This window comes from Lonchura striata, chromosome 36 (assembly GCF_050655825.1).
Source record: "Lonchura striata isolate lonStrDom1 chromosome 36, ASM5065582v1, whole genome shotgun sequence".
NCBI classification, from domain to species: Eukaryota; Metazoa; Chordata; class Aves; order Passeriformes; family Estrildidae; genus Lonchura; species Lonchura striata.
Window position 1 is genome coordinate 10,629,758 of NC_140738.1, and position 26,144 is coordinate 10,655,901.

General features: G+C 55.0%; 1 protein-coding gene across 1 annotated transcript; it reads right to left on the reverse strand.

Annotated features, from left to right (window-relative positions):
• Positions 1-20,293: 20,293 nt before the first annotated feature.
• Positions 20,294-22,799, reverse strand: LOC146764147 (uncharacterized). The gene has a single exon (XM_085565643.1). It carries the CDS (start codon positions 22,147-22,149, stop codon positions 21,409-21,411), a length of 741 nt encoding a protein of 246 aa, XP_085421769.1. The 5' UTR covers positions 22,150-22,799; the 3' UTR covers positions 20,294-21,408.
• Between the last annotated feature and the right edge of the window lie 3,345 nt (positions 22,800-26,144).

Here is a 26,144-nt window from a genome sequence, read left to right on the forward strand (position 1 = left end):
ATCCTTCAAAAACGTCCCTGATTGCTCTTGGAACTGCCCCAGATCCCTTCTGGAGCCTCCCCAAATCCCTCAGAACTCTTGAAAATCGCTTGGAAAACCCCAAAATCCTTCTTGGAACTGCCCCAAATCCCTGAGAATTCCCCCAGATCCCTCAGAAAGCCCCAAATCCTCCCCAGATCCCCTCTGAATTCCCACAGACCCCTCAGAAAGCCCCAGATCCCCTCTGGAGCCTCTTCCAGATCCCCCCAAAATCCTCGGGAACAACCCCAAACCCCCCGAGCCGTCCCCAGCTCCCCCCGGAGTGATCCCAAATCCCCCCGGAGCCAGCCCAGGTCCCCTCTGGAAGCTCCCCGAGTCCCTCGGGAAGCCGCAGATCCCCGGGAGCCGCCGGGCAGCGCCGGGAAAGCCCAAAGCCCCGCGGCAGTGCCGCATCCCGGCCGGAGCTGCCCCGGGAGCCCCGCGGGGCCGGGGCCGGGGCCGGGATGCGCCGTCCCAGCGGATCCAGCGCGCCCGGCCGGGCTCGGCCAGCGCGGCCCAGGGCAGGGAGCGCTGGTGGGGCGGGAGCGGGAGCGGAGCGCGAACGGGACCAGCGCAGAGCCAAGGGGGGAGAGGCCCCGGCCCCACAGAGAGCGGGGCCGGAGCGCGGGGCCGGGCGGGGATGGCTCGGCGATTGTCCCGGGCGATTCGGGCACTCGCAGCGATCTCTGCGGGATTCTTGGGCTGCTCCTGGGAGGTTTGGCTGGGATTTTGAGGGAAGTTTTCGTGGGGATTTTTTGGGTGGATTTCCTCGCACTTCGGGTGGGATGTGATAGGACTTGGGGGCATTTTTTGGGGAATTTGAGAGGGGTTTGGTGGGATTTCGGCGCGGATTTTTTGAGTGTATTTGGTGTGGATTTTGCGGGGGTTTAGGGAAATTTTGGTCGGATATTTTGGGTGATTTGGTGGGATTTTTTGTGTGGATTTTGTGTGATTGGGGGATTTTTGGCTTCATTTTTGTACAGATTTTTCTCTGTGGATTCTGTGGGATTTTCATGGGGATTTAGTGGGACTTTTTGTGGGATTTTTGTGTGGCATTTAAGGGGATTTTGGGGGCGATTTTTATGGGGATTTTGAGGGATTTCTGTGAGCCTTGGGGTGATTTTTGTGGGCATTTTTTTTTTTTTGTCAGTTTTGTGGGCTTTTGGGTGGAATTTTTGTGGAGATTTACCTGGGATTTTGTGTGGTTTTTCTGGCATTTTCAAGGAATCTACAGTGGAATTTTTGTGGGAATTTTATGGTATTTTTGGTGGGATTTTTTGTGAGGATTTTGAGTCGATTTCTATTGGATTTTGGGGAGTTTTTGGGGATTTTTTAGGAAGATTTTAGTTGGGTTTTGGGTGTTTTGGGGGGGATTTTTATGGGATTTTGATGATATTTTTGTGAGGACTTTTGGTGATATTTTTGTGAGGGTGAGTGGTGCCTTTGGTTCCAACCAACTTTCCTCCCCGAGCCAACGTTACCCACTCCCTCACACGTCCCCCCCGTGCCTTCCCACTGCCTTGTCCTGTCAGGGCTTCCGCAGCCCCTCATCCCTTCGTGGCCCCGTCCCCTCAGGGTCTCCCCCAGCCTGGCCAACCTGATCCATCAAGAGGCACCTGGGAGCCCTCAGCATTCCAGGCAGCAACACACGGGCAGGAGGACACGGATGGCGCTTCCTGCCTGGGACAGGGCTTGTGGCCATCTCCAGGCACCGCTCTCACAGAGATCCCCACAGCTCCAGCCCCTGCCCATCTGCTCTGTGGGCAGCACAAAGGCTTCAGCAGAACCACCAAAAGCCAAGGGGCTTCTGGCCATTTTCCCTGCAACCCTGCATGCCTGGGCAGCTTGCTGAGCCCAGGAACCCTTTTCTCCCTCTTCCCCTAGGCCCTGCAGAGCCTGGGCAGCAAAAGAAAGATCCTGGGAGTCTGTCTATTACAACACATCCTATATTTCTATGCTAAAGAAAAACAAAAAGAAGAAAAGAACAATCCTAAAGAAACGAAACATTCCTGCTGGCTCGAGTGGCCCCAGCAGACAGAGCCTCTGGGATCAGCTCTCTGCAGAGCTGCAGCAGCGCAGCCAGCCGAGCCCCGACAGACGAGGCCGTCTCCTCCATGCCCTGCAGAGCCGATCATGCAGGCTGTGGAAGCGGGAATATCGAGCTCTCTCTATTCCCTGGAGGACAGACAATGTTTGAACTGCCAGGCTCGCAACGGCGACACTGATGTCATTGGCCGTGTCTTCTAGGGCTGAAAGAGAGAGGAACAGCGCCATGGTCAGTTCCCGCATCTGAGGGGACCCGAGGAGATCCCTGTGCCAGGGCCATCCCAGCCGGCTCTGGCCATGGCCAGCAGGGAGCAGGGACCAGCTGGATCAGCCCAAAGCTGCTGGCCACGAATCCCCCAGGTGCCCTGAAAGCTCTGTGTGCTCTGTCCACGCTGCCCCTGGTCTGCACAGGGAGCAGAGCCCTCCACAGCCGGGGCAGGGCTCGCAGCTCCCCCGCCAGCCCTCGCGTGCAGCCCGCTGCCCTCACTCACCCTCACAGATGAGATGGAGCTCTTCCTTCCTCCCCCTCACGTACCGCCCGGCCGTCCCTGGGAACACAGAGCCTGTCAGGCCCAGGGCACAGCTCCCTGCCAGCGGCGCCGCCAGCCCTGTGCCCACACGCCCTCCTGGCCCGGCTCGTGGCTCACCCATGAACCTGACGGCCGCCTCTCGCAGGGGCTCCTGTGGGCTCTGCAGGTAGGGCAGGGCCCGGCGCAGGTGCTCGGCCACGCTGCTGCTGTCCTCTGCCAGCTGGAGAGAGCGACAGGAGGGAAGGGTTGGCCCCGCAGCCCCCCGGGCCGGGGCTCCATGGGCACCCGGCTCGGGCCGCAGGAGCCTGGAGCAGAGCCCGCGCGGCCTCGGGCTGCAGCAGCGGGCAGGGGCACAGCTGCCAGCCCGCACACCGAGCACCGCGCTCAGGGGCTGCTCCAGGCTGGGGCTGCGGCTTCCCGGCCCTCCTTACCAGGATCTCAATGAACCTCCACAGTTTCTCCTTCTTTACAGGCTTTTCAAGATCTCTCCTGTTCAGGAATTTGGCCACACAAAGCAGGGTTTCCCAAGAAGCCTGGAGAGCAGTAGAGACACGGAAATGGCCCCACAGCCCAGGATCAGCATCCCTGTGCCAGGGCCAGGAGGAGGATGCAGCCTGCCAGGCGCCAGGGCAGGAGGCAGCCAAGCCCCCTCCCAGGGCGACAGCAGCAGCCCGTGAGTCCTCACCTCTGCCACACTCTGATTCTCATCATGGCAGTGGAAGAAGAGTGGGAGCAGGCTGTGACACACTTGTGTCATCAGGAGCTTTTTCTCTTCTTCCACTACAGTAGACAGCAAGGCTCGAAATACAAACATGGAGATCCACTGCACATGCCAGTCATCCTGTGTAACAGGAAGGAAACAAGACCTTGGCATCAGCTGATTCTGGCCCACCTTGGCGCAGGCCTGCATCTCCACAGGGCACCAAGTGTCTGGGCAGCAGCCAGTGGCCGTGGCTGAGGGCACAGAGCCTTACGTGTTCAAAGAGTGGCAGGAGCACCTTAGCCAGCTGCAGGGCGATGGGGCTGGGTATTGGGGTGTCATTATCCAAGAACAAATCACTAAGTAGAACAATGCTCATCCTGACCACATCACTATCATTTTCCTGCAGGAGCTCCCCGAGGCTTTCGGTCAGGCTCCGCATTCTTTTGGCCTGTGCGGAACAAAAGTGTGTGAAAGGCCACCCTGCTGCCACAGGGCCTAGAGGCCAAAGGCCTGTCCCGCAGCCCTCGGGCAGCTGAAGTGGGAGGCAGGAGAGCTGGGAGCGGCTGACCCAGTGCCTGAAGACCAGCAACTGTGTTCCCCAGCACCACGCTGCCTGCACGGCTTCAGCTGCTGCCCCCTCCTTACCAGCGAGGGATTATCCCTGACCAAGAGGAGGGCTCTCAGAACCTGGCGGCGCATCTCTGTGTGCTCACTCAGCAAGTGCCTCGACAAGAGATCCATGATGCTGTCACTGCATGCACTCAAGTCCAGGCAATGCAGGACCTGAAAGGCACAGGGCAGTGACAGGGGACCCGGCCGGCAGGAGCCCAGAACCGCACAGGGCGGGGACCAGGCAGCAGCACAGGGCGTGGGCACCGTCCCAGGCAGCTGCGGCTACGAGAGGGCAGAGAGCTGGGAGGCAGCGCCGGCCTTCAGACTCACCTCCACAAGGAATGCCAGGGCAGGGAAGTGCCAGTATGGCATCTCTTTGCGGAGCAACTGAAGGAGATAGTCTAAGATGCTTTTACACTCATCGATGGATTCTTTGCCCATCTCCCTGGAAGGCAGAAAATGGCACTAAGATGTGGCAGCAGCTCTCTGGCCTCAGAGAGAAACAAACAACTTTCCCAGGCATCGCCTGAGAAAGTCTGAGAAGATCAGAGGAAAGAATGAAAAAACATTCTTATCTTAACATGCTGCACCTGGCATTGTGAACATTCGGAATATGTTACAGAGATTTGTCTACCAAAATGTGCTTTCTTAAGTAACTAATGGTATAGTGTTTAGACTAGAAAACACATTAAATCAACCTATATCATAACTATCTATAAGAACAATGGGTTTCTTAATAATAATTATTATTGATCGGACCTCTGAAATACATGGAGTCAGTGATAATTACTGGCCGGGGGCCCGCTCCTACGACACTAAGACCCTGAGTCGGGGGGGGAAGCCCCTCCCAGGACAGACTGATGCAGTTCTTGTCTTTACCCCCCACCCTGCAGGGGGACCTGGGCCCTTTGAGATGTGGCTGCTGCTGGGCACCCTCCTCTCCCAGCCTTTCCCAGTCTGCTTGGCTGTCCCTCGTCCCTCTGGCCCATGGCCATGGGGACTGAGTGGGATATCCCAGCCACAGAGCACAAATGCCGGGAGCAATGGGGAGAAGGGGGTCTCACCTGGCCAGCAGACCCACGGCATAAATGTGGGTGTCAGCACAGAGCAGCGTGTCCCAGCCACGCTTGCGCTCCATTGACAACACCACATCCTCATAGTCCATTTGGCACAGCAGGGACTTCAGGGTCCTCACTGCAAACCTGAGTGCAGAGCAAAGCCCGGGTCACACTGGGAGCACTGGCTCCTGCCCTGGCCATGTGGCAGGGACAGAAGGATTGGGATAGAGCACCTGTTGGGGCTGCTGGCAAGGCCATGTTCTTCCTGGCATCCCTTCCAGAAGGTATCCACCTCCTCTGGCATCTCTTTGGTGCTGAAGAACACTTGGAAGAGCAGATGCACAAATAACTGCGGGAAATGCTCATCCACTATATCTGGGACACAGCGCTCCTGAAGGGTCTTCCATATCACCACAGTTGCCTGCAAAGGACAAAGCCCCCCGAGGCAGCGTTCAGTGCCAAGGTGTCCGTGGGACAGGGCCCGAGCGTGGCAGGGAGAGGCCCAGAGAGACACAGGGGGAGCAGCGGGCCTGGTGGCCCTGCAGCTGTTCCTAGGCCAGCTTTCAGGCCAGTGCCTGAGGCAGGGAGATGCAGTGGGAAAAGGAGGATGGAGAGCTGCTGGACAGGTGGCCTTGGGGCCAGCAAAGTCCACTGGCAGAAACTCACAGCCAGGGCAAAGACAGACATTCTGTTCCCATCGCAGGTGCTCATGCTGTGCTCTGGCCAGCTCCCCAGCACATCCAGGAGTATCTGCTGTGCCAGCTCTGCAGTCCAGGGTGTGCACATGATGGTCTTCCACATGGCCATGGCAGCTCTGCGGGGTTAGAGCTCTGTCTCAGGACATCTCAGACACAGCACCGTGGTCTGGGCATCTCTAGAGGCCCGGGTTGACTGCCGGCTCTGCCTTTGCCCACTGCCCCTCTCCAGCAGCAGCCAGGCAGCCCAGCCCTGTGGGGACAGGCCCCTGTGGGACAACGAGGGAGCATGGCAGCAGGCTTGGGGCTGACATGCCAGGGCCTGGAAAGGGAGCAGCCAGAGGGCCCTGGGACTCTCTGTTGGTCAGAAACCTGGCCCAGGCTGTACAGGGCGATGGGTTGGGGTGAGCCCTGAGCCCTCTAGGCAGATGGGCCCCATACCTGTCACAGGATGGGGCCACACGCAGGAGTGTCATTACTGCCTCATTTGGCTGCGCTTCTGTGAGATACAGCAGGGCGTTGTCTAGCCTGTGCTCAGCAGAATCATTGGCCATGAGCCACTGGTGGATGTATCTCACCATGCCGGGCACCTGGAGAAGGCACAGGGAGACTTGGAAAGCTGCCAGAGGGATCAGCGTTCCCAGGGTCCCCAGAGAAGTGCTTCCCTTCCCGCCGCACTGCGATGGCCTCAAAGGCTCACAGGGGCCAGCACTAGTGGCTTGGAAAGCCATGTGACTCATGGGGCAATTGAAGCCTGGCCACATCTGCTTACTTGCTCTGCTCTGGGAACACCACTCTGCACAAGCAAATCCAGCAGGGCGGCACTGGTCTCATGTCCGAGGAGCTCTGAGTACGCTCTGAGCCCAGGGCTCATGACACTGGTCTCTTCCTGCCGAATTCTCTTGATGAATTTGCAAACAAGCTGTAGGAGAAGAGCAAGAAGCCATGGGGTGCTGCAGGTGTGCTGCTGGGCTGAGCAGTGCCAGCAGGCCCAGCCCAGGTGGGGATGGCTGCAGGTACCTGCGCTGTTCTGCGGAAGCGGCCACGGGTGCGTTCCTGCTCTTGTGTGCGCTGCACGGCTGCACCTGGCAAAGAGCGAGCGCAGCCCGAGCTGAGGGGCTGCCGGAGAGGCCGGAGAACACAGCCCAGCCCTGCGCTGCCCAGGCAGGGACAGCCCCGCAACGGCCCAGAGCATGGAGCACGGCTGTGGGGTGTCTGCCCGGCCCCTATTCCATCCTGACCATGGGCATGGCCCCAGGGGATGGGATGGCATGGCATGGCATGGCATGGCATGGCATGGCATGGCATGGCATGGCATGGCATGGCATGGCATGGCATGGGGCCAAGCTGGCTGCAGGCACCAGCCCTGTGGCCCAGCTCTGCCACTCACCCTTCTGCCGTGGCTGGAACTGCTCCAGCTCTTCAGGCTGCTGTGCTGGGGCAGTTCCAGGGCCTTCTTTCTCCTCCTTCCCCCAGGCCAGCTTGGGCACGCTCGCAGGTCTGTGCTCTACGACACTGCCTGGATTCATGGCTGCTTGCAGAAGGTGAAAAGGAAAAGGTCCAAGTCAGCAAGTGCTGCAGTCGTGCCTTGAGGGCACCTGCAAGTGTGAAGACTTGGCAAGGCTACAGGACAGCAAGTCCTGCACTCTGCTCTTGGGGCTCCAGCCACAAGGACAGGAGACTCCTGTCAAGGACAGTGAAAAGCAAATGCCACAGTCTGCCCTCGAGGGCAGCTGCAGAAGATTTGCCTTGGGAAGGCCAGGGGTCACCAAGTGCTCTGCTCTGGCCACGAGCTCACCTGCAGGAGTAATACCTCGGGAAAGCTCTGGGTCAGCAAGGAACGAGTGGCTGTGCGAGGGCTCCTCACAGCACCGCTCTCTCGCGTCCTCTCTCGTCATGTGCACCGAGCACTGTGGAGTGTAACTGTAACTTGTAACTGCCAACACCTCTGCCAGAGCGTGTCACCAAGGGCCCTTGGAATCCCTGCCCCGTTCCATTCCACGGTGACCATGCTGCACCCTGTCACCAAGGGCCCTTGCACGCACTGCCACCTGCCCTGGGGCCACCCTGTGCCCACCCAAAGTGGCCCAGGTTGGAAGGAATCCCTGGCCCCAAGTGTCTGAGACAGCCCGACGGGATCTTTAGGAATGACTCAGACCATCAGCCAACGCTGCCCTGCTCTGCAGGCTCAGGGCAGCAGAAGGAGCCCCCACGGGCTCTGCAGGAGCTGGCAGAGGCTGCCCAGCAGGGAGGCCATGGGGCAGTGCCCCAAGGCTGCCCAGGGCCCCACGGCACAGGGGCCGTTCCCAGCCCCAATGCTCCTGGCCTGGCCTGGGCTGCACAGGGGCTGTGGCACCATGGCTGGGCCAGCACAGGGCCACAAAGGGGCCCCGCAGCCGCTGCCGGGGCTGGCAGCAAGTCCGGGCACAGACAAGGAATTGCTGAGCATGGCCTGCGCTGGCCAGGGCTGACTGTGCCAAAGGCAGAGCTCAGCTGCTCTTGATGCCTGCAGGAAAAGTCAAGAGGCCAAAGAGCCTCCATGGCTGTGCTGGGGACAGAGGCTGGAGGAGGGAAATGCAGGGAAGCTGTGGCATGGGGAGGACATGCAATTCCAGCAGACACCTCAGCCTGCAAGGTGCTCTGCTCTACCTCAGCTCCTCTCTTAGATATGCCAATCCCAGCTCAGCACCTCAGGGTACTGGGGCCCAACAAGTAGAACATGCCTGTTCATGGAAAGGGGAGCAGGTTTCAATATCTCTCTGTTCCATAACATACAAGCAAATCTTTATTATCTGGCTCACTGGAGAACTTTGAAGAAATGGTAATGTTTTCCCACCCAGAACAGGAATTTCCTGGCTCTACTGCTTTCTTCTACTGATGGCAGGAGAAGAAATACTCATCTTCCCCTCTACCTCTGCCACCAACATTCAGTATAATATTTCATGACGCGCTTCCTTTGGGTGTTTCCAGGACTCCTGGTTAAATGGCCCTATCTAAGGACATCTCTTCATTTAGAGCAGCTGCATGTATGTCCTTCCCATTGCTCCCAGATTTCCTCCTGCAGCTGTTCTCTGGTCATTCCAATGCATCTCCTTTAAATGACTTCATGCTTTGAGCTTTTGGGAGTTTCCCAATTTTTCAGAAGTTTAAATAACTCCTTACTCAGCATCTTATTGTAAGTTTTACCTATCACCTCTTCTTATGCCTTTGTCTAAAATCCTGCCTTTATGGCAATGCCTTGTAGATGGTGGACATGTCAGATGCTGCTGGGATGTCACAAGGAGCAGAGGGAAGGGTTTTGCTTGATTCAATTTATCATATTCACATTTTTTGATGTTGGCCATGAAGAGAAAGTTTTCAGTACCCTCCTACCCCTGCCTCTGTGCGAACTGGCCAAGGAGAGACCGGGCGGGGGCGGCAAAAGTCTGCAGGCGGTGCCAAGGAATCTGATGGGGCAGGGCGGGGCGCTCCCAACCATGGCTGGGCGGGGGCCGCGACAGACAGGGGCAGGGGCAGGGGCAGGGGCAGGGGCAGGGGCAGGGGCAGGGGCAGGGGCAGGGGCAGGGGCAGGGGCAGGGCAGGGGCGGGGAGAGAGGGGATGCGAGAGTGTGCGGCCGTGCGAGCGGGAGCGGCGGGGGCGGTGGGGAGCGGTGGTGTCTGAGGAGCCGGGCGTGTGTCCCTGTGTCTGTCTCTCTCTCTGTGTCAACGAGGCCCGAGGGCGGGCGGCTTCGTGCCGGCCCCGGGCGCCTCGGCACCGAGCCCCCGCGGCCCCCCAGGCTCCTTCCGAGGACCGAAGACCTCTGCGGGCCCTGAAGGAACCGGCCCCAAAGCGGCCGCCCGCTTGCCGGCGGTGCTGCCGGCGGCGGGCCGGGCCGGGCCGAGTCGCACCGGGGCCGGCGGCTGCGAGCTGATTTCCGCCGCACGGACGGGCTTCTCTTCCCCGCTGGCCCCGCTGACATTCTCTTCTGCGGGGCAGGGCTGTGTCGGCTCCCGGACGGGGGGCGGGGGGCACTGGGGACGCCGTTTCCACAGTTCTGCACCTCAGGAGACCCGAGCACAGGGCACGGGCTGCCCGTCGGCTCGCCTGCGAGTGCTCTGCATAATAAAGGAAACTGAACAAAATCTGCCAAGAAAATTTCTTTTTCGGCTAAGTTTCTCATACCAGGCAAATAGAAGAGCCATTCTTTCAAGAAAGGAGAAAATGGGGGGGAATAAAACCCTAAAGACAAACTGAATAAAACCCCAAACCAAAAAAATCTCAAAACAAAACACAAAACCCAAAGGAAAAAAACCCAAAAAATCCAAAACAAAACCAGAAAACCCAAAACAAAAGCCCTGCACCTCACCTGCCCTCCAAAAAACCACCCCAAAAAACGAAATACAACCCAGAAAAATACAAAAATATGTGTTGGTCTTGAAAGTGGGCGGTTTATGGGCTGGGATGGGGCTGCTAGAGCTGTCCGGCTCTGGGCTGTAAGGAGGCTGTGAGCTTCCCCTGGCTCCAGGGCCGCCGGTGCTGGGTCGGCACCCTTGCGGCAAGCGTTGTCAGGGGGCAGCAGGTCTACTCTTGCTCCAGGCAAGCCTGGGGCAATCAGGTCTACCCGTCTCCGGAGCCATCAGGTCTACCAGGATCTGGGGACTCCCGGCTCTTGGCGGTGCCCGTGCCACGGGCAGTGACGGGTGACACCAGGTCATCCCCAACTCCGCGCCGGCCCAGGGTTATCAGGTCTACCCAGCTCCAGGGTCACCTGCTTCGTGGCAGGACCTTCATGGCCAGGGTCAACAGGTCTACCCCGATGCTGAGTGACCGTAAAGTGTTGTGGCCAGGACAACAGGTCTACCCTGGCTCCGGGGCTGCTGGGTTCATTGCAGTGCCCTGGATGTGAGCGGTGGCGGGGGACAAAAGGTCTACGCTGGCTCCGGGCCGGCCCGGGGCCATCAGGACTACCCCTCTCCACGGCCGCCGTGCTCGTGGTTGCGCTCAAGCTGCGGGTGGGATTGACAGCTAGCAGAACAGAATGGTTGGAAAAAGATCTGCCACCACCAGACACCAGACCACACCCAACAGGGTCACCCACCTCCTCTTGTCTATGGACGGTAATTAGGGGACCTGAAGACTTAAAACTAATTTTAAAAAACTTGCTAGAAGCTGATATACAGTAAGGTAGTAATAACCATTTCTGAGTTAAAGTACCACGGTAAAAGTTTAAACACTTTGTAATTCTTTAATAAGTGTCCTTTAGCCAAGGAAGTCAACTGAAGAAAGTTTTAGTTAGAATATTATTAAGTCTCACTTAGTTGCTAGGAATTAAGAGAATTACCCAAAGAAGCTAACCCTCAAAAGCCAGAGACTGTAAGTTGATGCGGGCTTAAGCCCGATCAAAGAAATAGTGGAGGGATTTATTATGAACAAAACAGCCTTGCTGAGACATTTCGGTTTGGGCTAAGTACTGACATTGAAATATTAATTAGCGAATTGCTCCTGGGAATCACCTACACCCCCACCCACACTACCATTCTAGGACTGGGATGCAAAATAGAGAGACCAGTGGAATCACGGGAGGGGGTTTTGGGGATGAAAACACCCCTAAGTGGAAGGCTGGGCACAGTGGAGGGGGCTGGATGGGTGCGCTGCTTGGGGAAAAGGGAACCACATCCCTGGTCTGTGTCTGACCTGTCACCATAGCCTGCAGGGGACCAGACTGGACTGGGCTGTGGGAAGCAGGAACAAAGGAACAACTCTTCCTGGTGTTCCCAGGAGGGAAGGACAGGGGGACAGCTGCTGCTGCACTTTGGCAGCAGGCTCTGCACATGCCCTCACCCTTCGGCTACCAGGACTTCGGACACAGACTGCACACCTCTTCACCTCCGGCTACCAGTGTGCCACGGAGACTCCAGGGACAGACTCTGCAGCCTTCTCGCCCTTTGGCTACTGGGAAAAAGCTACAACAGCGGGGGTGAGCTCTGTATTGAGCTCCCTTGCTCTGCTGATCTTTTGAATAAAGAGCTGAACATTAATAAAGGCACGAGCCCTGTTTACTACATGAAGGCCCCCAAAATTCCACTAAAAAGCCCCAAAATCCCCTAAAAATCACTGCTGTTGTGCCCCCGTCCCCCGAATCCCCCATACCCCATTCAGGGTGGGCCTGGGACTGCCTGGGACCCCCAGATCTCCATAGGACCCCCTCCAGGAACCCCAAATCTTCCCCAGAGCCCCCCGCCAAAGTTGGCCCAGGACCCCCTGAGAGCCCCCAGACCCCAATTGCACCCAGCCCAGGATGCCCCCTGAGACCCCCTGAGACCCTTCCCAAGACCCCCCCCAGGACCCTTCCAGGACCCTCCAGACCCCGCCCCAAACCCAACTCTGGACCCCCCAGCCTCTCCCCAGATCCCTCCAGGACCTCTCCCAAAAACCCCCAACCCCCCCCAGACCCTCTCTGGGACCCTTCCAGATCCCCCAAAGCCCCTCCCCAAAACCTCCAAAACCTCCTAGGACGCCACCAGGACCCCCCAAACCTCTCCCCCAACTCCGCCCAGACCCTCCCAAGACCCCCCCTCCAGGCCCCTCTCAGGACCCATCCCCACCCCCCAGGTCCCCCCACAATGCTCCAAGACCCCTCCCCAGACTCTCCCTGACACCTCCAGGACCCCTCAGGATCCCCCACCCAAGAGCCCTCCAGGACGCCCAGACTGCCCCGAGGACTCCTCCATGAGCCATCCAGGACCCCCCAGAGCCCTCCCTAAACTCCCCCCGGATCCCTCCCCAAAGGCCCCCGATCCCCCCAGGACCCCTCCCCAGCCCCCCCAGCCCCTCCCAGCCCCCGGCCCCTGTGCGGAGCCCCCTCCCCAGCGTTGCGGCCCCCGCGGCTCCCGCGGCTCCCGCCTCTCCCAGCGCCTCCCCCGCTCTGGCAGCGCCGCCCGCAGGGCCCGCCCGAGCCCGGGGGGCGGGGCCGCCGGGGGAGGGGCGCCGCTCCCGGCTCCCTCTGATTGGCTGCAGCCGCGCGCTGATTGGTTGGTTCGGCACGGGGCGCGCCGCTATTGGCTGGAGGAGCCCGCGCGCGCGGGGCAGGCGGGAAATTGTCAGGGGAGCGCGGCTGAGGAGGGGCTGAGGTGGGGCCGGGGAAACTGAACGGGGGGTTTGGGGCGGCTCGGGGAGAAATTGGGGATTTCTGGGGAACTGACAGGAAATAGGCGTGTGTCTGCTGGGTTTGGGGGAATGAGGGGGCTTTAGGGAGCTTTGGGGGGAGCTTGAGAGCTTCTGGAGCGTTCTCCGTTGGGTTTAGGGGGATCTGAGGGTAATTGCGGGGGTCCGAGGGGACTTTGGCGGAGTTGTGAGAGGAACTGGGGGGATCTGGGGGTTCTGAGGTGGCTCTGGGGTCAATTTTGGGGTAAAGTGGGGGGATCTGAGGGTAATTTGGGGGCTTTAGGTGGGTCTGGGGTGGATTTGGGGCTCTGGGGACACCTAAAGGGGTGCCAGGGGGTGAAGGGGTCGCAGCCCCCCAGACGCCCCCTGAAGCCCCCCTGTCCCCACAGAGGGGTCCCGGCCCTGGCGGTGCAGGACCCCCGGCCCCAGCCCAGCATCTCCATCAACCACCTGAACCGGGACACCAAGGAGGACGGGGATGGCTGGGGGGTCCTGGGGGCTCTGAGAGTGTCTGTGCCTGTCCCCAGGGGCTCAGTCTGTCCCCTGGGTGTCCCAGAGCTGGAGAAGTCCCTCTGCGCCGTTTCCTCGCCGTTTGGGCAGATTTTGGACATTTTGGTGCGGCGCAGTCTCGGCCTGCGGGGCCAGGCCTTCCTCACCTTCAGGGAGATGAGCAGCGCCACCAACGCCCTGCGCTCCCTGCAGGGCTTCCCCTCCTGCGGCCAACCCGTGGGGAGACAGCGACTGGGGGAGTTCTGGCACTGGGGAAAGAACTGCAATGCTGGGGAAAAACCGCCAAACTCTGGCCTCAGATACCCCCAAAGTCCAACTTGGAATCCCACCAAATTCATTCACCCTGAGCACCCCAAAGCTTCCCTTTCTATGACAAGCCCATGGTAAGACAGAAATGCTGGGTGAAATCCTGGAATTCTCATGGAAAAAACCCAAAATCCTGAGGAAAAAAAACAAACCCAACCAGGATTCCCCCCAAAATCCCATCAAGAATCCCTGAAATTGAGTTGGAAACACCCCTAAATCCAACCAGGAACCCCCCAAAGCTTCCCCTTCTATGACAAGTCCATGGTGAGACCCAAATCCTTGGGAAAATCCTGACATTTTGGGAAAAAATCCTGAAATTCTGGGAGAAATCCCGAATTCCTGGGGGAAAAACTCAAAATGCAGCCTCAAATATCCCCAAAATCCAACCAGGAACCGCCCCAAAGCTTCCCCTTTTACCAAATGTCCATGGTAAGAGACAAATCAGAGTAGAAGTCCTGGGATTTTGGGAACAATCCTGAAATTCTGGGAAAAACTCCAAAATCCTTGGGAAAAAACCCAAATCCAGCCTCAGTTATCCCTAAAATTCACCCTAACGCCCCCCCCCCCCCCCCCCACCCGCCAAAGCTTCCCCTTCCGGGACAAACCTGTGGTAATAGCAGAATCTTCAGGCAAATACCCAAATTTTGGGAAAAATCCTGTAATTCTGGGACAAAAGCACAAAATTCAATTGGGAACCCACCCAAAATCCGTCCAGGAGCCCCCAAGAATTCACCCTGAATCTCCTAAACCTTCCCCTTCTACCCCACAGTGAGACCCAAATTCAGGGAAAAATCCACAGATTCTTGAAAAAACAGGAAATCTTGGGAAAAAGCCTGAAATCTGGGGAAGAAACGGAAATCTCACCAGAAATCCACCCCGCAATCCCCTGGGAATGACCCCAAATCCCTGCTGGAACCTCCCCAATTCCTCTGAATTACCCCAAAATCCTGCTGAAATTCCCCGAATTCCTTCTAGGACTTGCCAAAATCCCTCAAAAACGTCCCTGATTGCTTCTGGAACTGCCCCAGATCCATTCTGGAGCATCCCCAAATCCCTCCGAACTTCTGAAAATCCCTTGGAAGACCCCAAAATCCCTCTTGAAACTCTCCCAGATCCCCTCAGAATTCCCCCAGATCCCTCAGAAAGCCCCAGATCCCCTCTGGAGCCTCTTCCAGATCCCCCCAAAATCCTCGGGAACAACCCCAAACCCCCCGAGCCGTCCCCAGCTCCCCCCGGACTGATCCCAAATCCCCCCGGAGCCAGCCCAGGTCCCCTCTGGAAGCTCCCCGAGTCCCTCGGGAAGCCGCAGATCCCCGGGAGCCGCCGGGCAGCGCCGGGAAAGCCCAAAGCCCCGCGGCAGTGCCGCATCCCGGCCGGAGCTGCCCCGGGAGCCCCGCGGGGCCGGGGCCGGGGCCGGGATGCGCCGTCCCAGCGGATCCAGCGCGCCCGGCCGGGCTCGGCCAGCGCGGCCCAGGGCAGGGAGCGCTGGTGGGGCGGGAGCGGGAGCGGAGCGCGAACGGGACCAGCGCAGAGCCAAGGGGGGAGAGGCCCCGGCCCCACAGAGAGCGGGGCCGGAGCGCGGGGCCGGGCGGGGATGGCTCGGCGATTGTTCCGGGCGGTTCGGGCACTCGCAGCGATCTCTGCGGGATTCTTGGGCTGCTTCTGGGAGGTTTGGCTGGGATTTTGAGGGAAGTTTTCGTGGGGATTTTTTGGGTGGATTTCCTCGCACTTCGGGTGGGATGTGATAGGACTTGGGGGCATTTTTTGGGGAATTTGAGAGGGGTTTGGTGGGATTTCGGCGCGGATTTTTTGAGTGTATTTGGTGTGGATTTTGCGGGGGTTTAGGGAAATTTTGGTCGGATATTTTGGGTGATTTGGTGGGATTTTTTTGTGTGGATTTTGTGTGATTGGGGAACTTTTGGGGGCATTTTTGTACAGTTTTTTTCTGTGTGGATTCTGTGGGATTTTCATGGGAATTTAGTGGGACTTTTTGAGGGATTTTTCTGTGGGATTTCTGGGGATTTTGAGGGCAATTTTTTATGGGGATTTTGAGGGATTTCTATGAGCCTTTGGGTGATTTTTGTGAGGAGTTTTGGGGTGAGTTTTGTGGGCTTTTGGGTGGAATTTTTGTGGAGATTTTCCTGGGATTTTGTGTGGATTTTCTGGCATTTTCGAGGATTCTATGGTGGAATTTTTATGTGATTTTAATGGTATTTTTGGTGGGATTTTTTGTGAGGATTTTGACTGATTTTTATTGGATTTTGGTGGGGTTTTGGGAGTATTTTTTGGGAGATTTTTGCTGGATTTTGGGTAGTTTTTTTGGGGATTTTATGGGATTTTGGTGATATTTTTGTGGGGGAATTTGGGGAGATTTTTGTGAGTTTTTTTTAATTATTAATATTTCGGTGGGGTATTTTTTTGTGTTTTTTTCAGGATTTTGTTGGGATTTTGGTGTTTTCCCTTGGGATTTTGGGCAGATTTTGTGTTGCGTATGCAGAGTGACTTTGGGCAGCTCTGGGGCAGCTTTTGGGGTTTGTCTCCCGTGTCCCCCAGCTGTGGCAAAGCCCCGAAGCACATCCTGTTCCTGCCCAGCTCCCTGAGCAGCCCCAGGAGCTGATGCTCCCCCTGCTCCTTAGCCAGGGAGATCTGGGGCAATCCCGGCATTCCGGCATTCCGCCCGGGCTTTGGGGCACTGCGGGGTTTTGGGGCTTGGGGGGTGAGAGGCTGAGGGGGCTTGGGGCTGGATTTTTTTTGGACAATATTGGAATTTTGGGGGGGAATGTCTGGATTTTTAGGAGGAAATTTCTGAGTTTTTTGAGGAAAATAACAAATTTGAGTGGGAGGAAATTCTGGATTTCTTAGGGAGGAAATGTTTGGAGTTTTGGTGGGAAATTTCTGGATTTTTGGGGATGAATTTCTGGATTTTTTAGGGGGGAATTTCTGAATTTTTTTGGTGGGGGAGTTTCTGGTTTTTTGGGGAGGGATTTTTGGATTTTTTTGAGGGGGGAATTTCTGGATTTTTTGGGAATGTTTCTGTATTGTTTGGAAATTATTCCGGATGGGGAACAGGGTTGGGTTTGGATTTGGGGAGAAATGTTTCTGGATTTTCTGGGTAAATTTCCTAGTTTTTTGAGAATATTTCAGGAGTTTTTTGAGGAACATTTCTGGATTTCTTTGGGGAACATTTCTGAATTTCTGGGGGAAATGTTTAGGATTTTTTTTTTTTTTGAGCATTTCTTGATTTTGGGGGATATTCCCGGGTGTCTGGGGAACATTCCTGGGTGTCTGGGGAACATTCCCGGGTGTCTGGGGGAGGTTCCCGGGGTGTCTGGGGGAGGTTCCCAGGTGTCTGGGGAAGGTTCCCGGGTGTCTGGGGAAGATTCCCGGGTGTCTGGGGAACATTCCCAGGTGTCTGGGGAAGGTTCCCGGGTGTCTGGGGAACATTCCCGGGTGTCTGGGGAACATTCCCGGGTGTCTGGGGAAGGTTCCCGGGTGTCTGGGGGAGGTTCCCGGGTGTCTGGGGGAGGTTCCCAGGTGTCTGGGGAAGGTTCCCGGGTGTCTGGGGAACATTCCCGGGTGTCTGGGGAAGGTTCCCGGGTGTCTGGGGAACATTCCCGGGTGTCTGGGGAAGGTTCCCGGGTGTCTGGGGAAGGCTCCAGGGTGTTCCGGGCTCTCCTGGCCCCGTTCCCATCCCAGGTTCCCGGGGTTCCAGGAGCTGCGCTGGTGCCCGGGCGCCGCGACATCGCCTCGCTGCAGTTGGACACCGAGGTGCAGGCGGGCGCCGCCCGCGAGGCCCTGCAGGGCTCCAGCATCACCCAGAGCCACCCATGGAGATCTCCTTCGCCAAAAAGTGACCCAGAACACCCCAAACCCCACCAAAATAACCCCAAACCCCCCCAAAATGGGCCTGAAATACCCCTCAAAAACTGCCTCAAACCCACCACTAAATAACCAAAATCTGGCCCCAAACACCCCAAATCCCTCCAAACCACCCTGTAATCTCAGAGGAATGCCTTGAAATCCCTCCAAACCACCCTGAAATTCTTCAAAGCTGCACCTGAATGCCATAAATCTGCCCCAAAACACCTCAAATGCCTTCAAGCTGCCCCAAAATCCCATGGAAACACCCTGCAGTCCCTCCAGACCACCTAAAAATCCCATAGAAATACCCTGAAATCCCTCAAAGCACCCCAAAATCCCATAGAAACCCCTGAAATCCCATAAAAGTGCTCCCAAATCCCATAGAAACACCCAAAAATCCCTCAAAACCACCCCTAAACACCCTAAATCCCATAAACCTGCACCCAAATCCCATAGACCTCCCGCCAAATCCCAAGAAAATACTCCAAAATCTCAGAAAACTGCCCCAAAAATGGTCCTGACCCTTCCCCAAACCCCCTGCACGCCCCCACTCCCCCAGGTAAGTTCAGCTCAGCCCAGCCCAAATCCTCCCTTTTTTATCCTAAATCCTTTTTTGTCCTACATCCTCCTTTTCTATCCCAAATCCTCATTTTTTTTATTCCAAATCCTCCTTTTTTAACCCCAAAATCACTTTTAATCCCTAATGTCTTTTTGACCCTAAATCCTTCTTTTCCCAACCTAAATCCTCCTTTTCCCATGACAAATTCTCCTTTTTTCTCCCCACATCCTTTGTCTGTCCCCAAATCCCTTTTCCAATACCAAAATCTCTCTTTTCCACCCCAATTCCCCGCCTTGTTCCCCTTTCCACATCCCAAATCCCCTTTTCCCATCCCAAATCCTTCCCTGTCCACCATAAATCCCCTTTTCCCACGCAGGATCTTTCCCCATCCTGAATCCCCCAATTCCCACCCATTCCCCTTTCTTTCCCAGTGTTGTACCCAGGGTCTTTCTGCAGACATTGCACCTGGAGCTGCCCCAAATAACCCCAAACAAACCCCAAATAACCCCAAACAAACCCCAAAAAACCCAAAACAAACCCCAAATAACCCCAAACAAACTCCAAATAACCCCAAACGAACCCCAAATGACCCCAAACAAACCCCACTGTGTCCCCCAGGACTGGAGTGGATATGGGGGGGTCATGACCCGAAACTTTGGGGACTGGGAGGATTGATCCTAAAATTTGGGGTTTAGGGGGGTTTGACACCTTGGGGTTTGGGAGTTTTTGACCCCAAACTTTGGGAACTGGGGGAGTTCAACACCCCAGGCTTTGGGATTTTGCGGTTTTTTTCCCATGATTTGGGGATCAGGGGGTTTCACCCCCAAACGTTGGGATCAGGGTGATTGGACAAGCCAGGTGTTTCAACCTCCAGGATTTGGGGTTTGGGGGTTTAGACACAAAAATTTGGAAACTGGGGGGATTGACCAACTGATTTTGGGGGATTTAACCCCAAAGTGGGGGAGATCAGGGGGATTTGACACCCCAGGGTTTGGGATTGAGGAGGTTGACCCCAAAGTTTGGGAATTGAGGGGTTTCACCCCAAACTTTGGAGAGGAGGAGGGTTGGACAACCCAGGTATTTCAAACCCCAGGAGTCGGGGATTGGGGGTTTTAACCCCAAACTTTGGGGGCTGGGGGTGTTTGACACATCAGGATTTGGGATTTGGTGGTATTTGACCCCAGACTTTGGGAATTGGGGGTGTTGGACACCCTAAATGTTTTGAACCCCAGGATTTCGGGTCAGGAGGGTTTAACACCAACGTTTGGGATTTTGGGAGTGTTTGACACCCCAGGATCTGGGATTTGGGGGGTTTGATCCTAAAATTTGGGGTTTGGGGCAGGGGGGAGGTTGACATCCCAGAGTTTGGGTTTGGTGGTGTTTGACCTCTCCCCTCCCAGTGTTGGGATTTGGGGTGTTTGACCCCAATGTTTGACCCCCCGGGTTTGGGGTCGGGGTAGGGATAGGAGCCATTCCCTGGAAACAGCGGTGGGATCGGGATCGAGAACAGGAACGGGAATGGGATCGGGATCGGGAGTGGGAGTGTAATGGGTTTGGGAATGAGATCGGGATCGGGAACTGGCCCGGGAACGGGAACAGAAATGGGAATGGGATCGGGAACAGGATCAGGGAACGGGATTGGGATCGGGAAGGGGAGAGACCCTGACTCAGTAATGGAGCCCACCCCCAGGGAGCGATCCTGCCCCAGTCCCGGAATGGACCCATCCCCTCAATCCCGGACCCCTCCCCAATCCCAGCCCCTCCGCAGCCGCTGACCGGACCCTCCCTCAATCCCAGCCCGCCCCAATCCGGATCGGAGCCATTCCCGGACCGGACCCTTCAATCCCTTCTTGGGGCGGCTCCTGCCGCTTCCAGCCCATTTTTGGGGCTTCCAAGCGGCTCCGGGGACCCTCCCCATTTTGGGGGTGTTGGGGTGGCCCCAAGGCCGCCCCGAGGGCCGAGGGGGGATGGAAACCCCCAAACCCGGGGGGCTCCTGGGGGTCCCCAGTTCCTCCCGGCCCCGCCCCGAAGCAGATCCTGGCCAATCAGAGCGCGCGGCGTTGATGACGATTCAGTTCCCGGGCAGGAACTCGGCGCTGGTCCCGCCTGGCGATTTTCAGCCAATCAGCGCCCGGGACGGCTCTGACTCATCAGTTGCCAGGCAGAGCCCAGCGCCTCTCACAGCACCGGCCAATCTAAACATATAATCGAACACACCTGAGTAAAACAATTCATACTACAGATATACTAAACACGAAACCAAACACCACTATAATGTCTCATACAATTTAACCAAACAATTAAACTTTAAAAACACCCTTAAACACTCTAAAAAAATTTAAATAGTTTTAAAAAATATAATTGCAGATGGGTGGTTTTATATGAATGTTGGTTTTTGGATTGTTTGGGCCAGCTGATTTTAAAAAAATGATTTTTATAGGAATTTAATCAGCTGAGAAGGAGCCACTCTACAAACAGAACTGACTGAAAATGAAGGGGACATAAATCAGAAACTCTGAAAGTTTTCTTCGCTATCAAATACATCCCACCACTCCAAACTGGGATCCCACTTCTCCCAATCTCCTCCCAACCCCATCTCACCCTGGAAGCTGTGGAATCAAGTGAGCTTTCTGTGGGATTGAGTTTTTTTGAGGTCAGAACATGCAATTTGAGGTGGGATTGTGCCTTTATAGTTTAAAATCCAGTTATTTTCAGTGGGATTGAGTGGTTTTGTGGTGACAAATTCATCCCTCTTGGCTTTTGAAATTCAAAGAGATGGAGAACACTGCCCAAAATCACCCCAGAACCCACAAATCCTCCAGAAGTTGAGTTCATGGTGTCCAGGGTGAGTGCAGCTGCCAGTGGCAGGAACAAATGAGATGTATCTTGGTTTCACAAAACTCCAAAATCCATTTCTTATCACCGAAAGACAGGGCAAAGGCAGACCCATGGGATTTGTATAGGGTATCCCAGGGGTGGAGTTTGGGTTTGGGTCAAGGGAGGAATTACTGGCAACACAAGAAGGGTGAGATCAAACTCCTGCCTCTCAGCAACAGGGGCACTCCACACAGAATGCATCCCTAAATCCTAAATTCCCCCTAAAACTCCTGTGAAATGGTGACACTTCAGATATTTTTGATCAGTTTCTTTAATTTAACCCTGTTTTGGCTGTGTTTGAAGAATAAAGATGAATCAGAGGAAAATTAGGGCCAAACCAAAAGGATAACCAGTCAGGTGTGTTCCCAACATTGATCACAGGGAATGTGGGTCACCAGACCTGTGCCCAATGTGGGTCCTGCAGTGGGGGATGGAGCTGGAGCAGAGCACGAAGCTCTTCATGCAGGCGGGACACTCTTGGGGCTTCCGTTACTGGTGCCTCTGTTGGTGTCTGGTCAAGTGAGATCTCTGGGTGAAGCGCTTCCCACACTGGGGACACCCGTAGGGCCTCTCCCCAGTGTGGATGCGCCGGTGCTTGACAAGGGAGGAGTTGTGCTTGAATCCCTTCCCACAGTCAGGGCAGAGGAAGGGCCTCTCATCTGTATGAGCTCGATAGTGCAAGAGGAGATAGGAGCGAGTCTGAAACCCCTTCCCACACTTGGAACACTCGTAGGGTCGCTCCCCAGTGTGGATCTTCTGGTGGACAATCAGGGCACCACACTGCCTGAAGCTCTTCCCACACTCCCTACACTCATAGGGCCTTTCCCCAGTGTGGATCCTCTTGTGGCTGCTCAGGTGGGAGATCCGCCTGAAGCTCTTCCCACATTCCCCACACTCGTAGGGCCTCTCCCCAGTGTGGATCCTCTTGTGCTGGATCACATTAGAATTTGACCTAAAGCTCTTCCCACATTCCTCACACTCATAGGGCTTCTCCCCAGTGTGGATCCTCTGATGCTGGATCAGGTTGGAGTTTGACCTGAAGCTCTTCCCACACTCCGAGCACTTATGGGGCTTCTCCTTATCATGAAGCTGCTCAGGGACCACCAGCTTCGAGCTCTGGCTGAAGCTCTGTCCATCTTCCTGGACCAGAGTGAATCTTTCCTCCTCAGATCCCCTTGATCTGCGTTTGCAGCCCCTCCTCGTGCAGCTCCCATTGGGTTCCTGCACCATGGAGCCACTCAAAACAGCGTCTTCCACAAGGTTCTGCCATGGGGATTTGTCCTCTCTGCTCTCCACCCTCAGCACCTCATCTGCAGGAGGAAGGACAAGGAGAGGATGGGATTTGCCTCCGTGCCACAGGGAAGGGCAAGGAGATCCCCCCAGTGCATCCCCGGCAGGAGAGCACCGGCAGCGGGGCTGTCCTGCAGCCAGGGGCCAGGCTGGGCTGGGAGATGGAGCAGGAGGGAGGGAGAAAGGGGCACTGACTTCCTCTTCACTAGCCTGGGGGTCTCAGGGCATCTCCTTCTTCCTGGCAGCCTCCTCCTCCATCTGGCAAATGTTTGGGGATGGGAAATTCTATTTTGGGAGGAAAACAAGGGATGAGCACAGTGAGTTTTTACTGTTTCAAAGCAAAACAGGTGGAGAGTCTAAGCCAGAATGACAATTGAGTAAGAAAATTAAGATCAAAGCAATGATACAGAAAGACTGGTTTAATCTGTCAGAGTCAGGATATAACCTGACACCCCGTTGCTCAGGGTGGTGGTAGCTGTCTGATGAAATGGTGGCTGCAGTCCAGCTGGAGTGATGAACGTGATTCTGTCAAAGCTGTGATCCTGTAGAAGGGTCTGGTCTTGCACTGAAGGTCCAGAGGTGGTTATGGAGCTCTTGTCTTCTGGGAATCCAGTAGGCAAGGTGGTCGTGGTGTTGCAAATGGTGAGATTATATCCAGGCAGGAATGCTTGGTTCCTCCCCCTGGGCGGAGCATCCCACAATGGGATGATGTAATTTTATCAGTCCTGCAGTGACACTCAGTGGCCCATTAACAGAAGATGGCCCCTGGAGGGCGTTATCAGGGCTGAGCCATGGAAGAGATAAAGAACACTGCCCCACCTGTTGATAACAGTTTATGGAGATGGGGACTGAAAACACTTTTGGTTACATCTGACATTGTAACCTGAAACAGTGAGGCAATCCCTGCTCGGGGTGGGGGGTGAACACCACCCCCGTTACCCAAACTGGCTCCGGTGTAAAACTCCCACCCTGGGAAGGCCACGCACACAGGGGACAATGTCACACTTGCCCCGCCCCAGGGGAGATCTCTGTCCCTGTCACCCCCTTGCTTTCCCCACTTTTATCTTTCTTTCCATCTCTATCTCACATTTACTGTTCAATAAAATCCATTTTGGATTTGGTCTTGCGAGTACCTTAATTGGGGCAGAGAAATCTCTCTAACAGTTTCATTAACCAGATGGTGACATTATTTTTGCACAGTGAGTTCAGGGCACTGTTGTCTGACCCAAAGTGCCTTTGACAACAGCATGGTTCCCTCCTCTGAGCAGGTTTTGCATCTTTCTGGAGGAACTCTTGGAAACTTGGATGCAACTTCCTCTGAGCAACTTTTGGGAGAACCTATGAGGAAAATGGCTGTTGTGGGTGTCCTGTGTAAAAAAAAATATATTTTTTTCCTTCCCTGAAAAGTTTGTTAAATTCACTGGAAGAAAGGAACCAAATGATACCATCGAGACTGACAAGGATCATTCACCCCAAAGTGAGGAACACAATGTTACTAAAGTCCTACAAGAAGCCCAGCTCAAATAGCTAAATGCCAAACAACTCCTGAATTCAGAGGCTTGGGGGGAGCAGCATTATTTTCTTGGTCCCTGTCACCTTTGTGACAGCTACACAGACCTTTCCCTTCCTTTTAATAATCTGTATTGGGCCAAATTTCCATGTTACTTTTTTGGAACCTGCCAGCATCTGAGCTGGAGCTGTGCTGGAACTGATGAAATTTGGAATTGCCAGAGAATTGCTTCTGTTTTTTGTCTATTAATGTTTGGGATTTATTTGTGTTTCCATCAGAAATGACTTGTGGGAAGAGCAAATCTTCCTCAAGGCATTTTATAGAGGGTTAAATTTGATTTCTGCTGAGTTTGCTTTGTCCAGTGCCCAGGGGTTGCTCAAGGGGTCTCTGGTTTTGGTTTGGCTATAATTTTCTTCTGATTTGTCTTTATCACTTAAAAACACCTGAAAAATGACTAAAAATAGTATTGACCAGAGATGTCAAAAGTCCCACCATTTAAGAGGTATTTGAGGTGGAATTTATTGTTTGGGAACATATTCTGGAGTATTTGGGGGTTCTTGGGGGCTATCTGGTAGTATTCTCCATATTTTTGCGCTCTAAAAGTCAAGGTGGATTGGTCTGTCACCCCAAAATGACTTAATCACACCTCAAAATGTCTGGTTCCCACCTCAGTCCACTGCCAAAATTACTTGATTCCTCAGACTCCAGGGTGAGATGGGGTTATAAGAAGTGAGATCCAAATTTGAGGTTGTGGGGTCAGGATTGTGTGGGGCTGGGTGGGTGTGATTTATTTTGATAATAAATAAAATATCCAGAATTATTGTTTTCTGTCCCATTCATTTTCTGTCAGTTCTGATTTGCTTTTCAGAGTGCCGCCTTCTCAGCTGATTTTGTTTGTGTCCTCCTGTCCCAGACTGAAAAGCAAGATGTGTTCTATTTGCCATCTGTATTGCAGTTGTCCTGTGTTAAGTGGGCGGTTTTTCCTTATCTTTTCCACAATCAATCCTCCCTCAGGTGAGACATCTGCTGATAATGGGCTATTGAATGTCACTGCATGACTGATAAGAACTGTAGCATCCCATTGTGAGATGTTCAGCCCAGATGGAGGAGCCAAGCATTCCTACCTGCATCTAGTCTTGAGATTCTGGCACACCAACACAGCTTTTCTGGGCTGGATTTTCCCAGAGGAACAGCTGCCTCTTCCTCTTCAGAGGAGGACACCCTTTCCTATAGGATCACTACTCCAACAGAACCACACCTGACACTCCTTGAGGACTGCAGCCACAATTCCAATTAGACTGTGGCCAACACCCTGTCCAACAGGGTGTCAGGTTGTATTCTGGCTCTCTCAGTGTTGTTTTGGCTCACTGCATTATTCATATTTTCATTTTCTTCCCTAATAAAAAGCTGTTATTCCTGCTCCCATATTTTCACCTGAGAGCCCCCCTTAATTTCAAATTTATACCAATTCAGAAAGAGTCTACATTTTTCCATTTCAGGGGAGGCTTCTGCCCTCCTTAGCAGACACCTGTCATTCCAAACCAAAACACCTCCTTTCTCTCCTGCCTTCCTTTGCCTGCTCTGTTTCTCTCTCAGTGTCTCCCTTAAACCAGGGCAGCTCTCATGAAACACCCTGCCCTGATTTAATTCCCAGTGCAGGAGCTACAACAACCATGGGTGAAGTTATGAAGGCTGGCAGTGAAATGTCACTGTAGGATCTTGCTCCACTTGGCTTTTGGCTCTTCCATAAGAGCTTTGCCTTCAAGGTCAGGAACATCTTTTCCTGGCTGGGGAACTGGAATTCCAGCCCCTGGGAGCGTGTGCCATGGATCCCAGAGGGGCATTCCCGAGGCTCCCAGGGTGCTGCTCCTGCCGTGCCTCCCAAGGAGCTGTGCAGGGCAGGGGACAAGGTGCAGCAGCTGTGTTGGTTCTGCAGTGTCACAACAGCCCCTGGTTCCAGGAGTTTCCACACTGCCAACAGCAGTTCCTGGGTTCCATGACGCCCTACTGTGTCCCCATGGATATTTGGTGTCATGAAGTTCTTTGGTGTCACAATGGCCACCTCGCTCCATGAACTTCCACAGTGTCCAAATGGCCTCCTTGGATGGGCAGTGTCACCATGGACCATTGGCTCCATGCAGCTCTGCTGGGTCACCATGGACTCCTTGGTTCCATGAGGTTCTGGGGGTGTCTCCATGGTCTCCTTGGATCCACAGTGTCACAATGGACCACTGGATCCACGTGGCCCTGCTGTGTCACCATGGCCCCTTGGTTCCATGGGACCCCAGGGTCACAACTGACTCCTTGCTTCCTCATCCCATGGGAGAGAACTGTCCTTCTCCTCCAGGGGCCTATAGCCAAAACTAGGATTCCTTCTCTAAATTTCCTTATATGCAAAGATTGTTCCCCAGTGAAATCTGCCAAG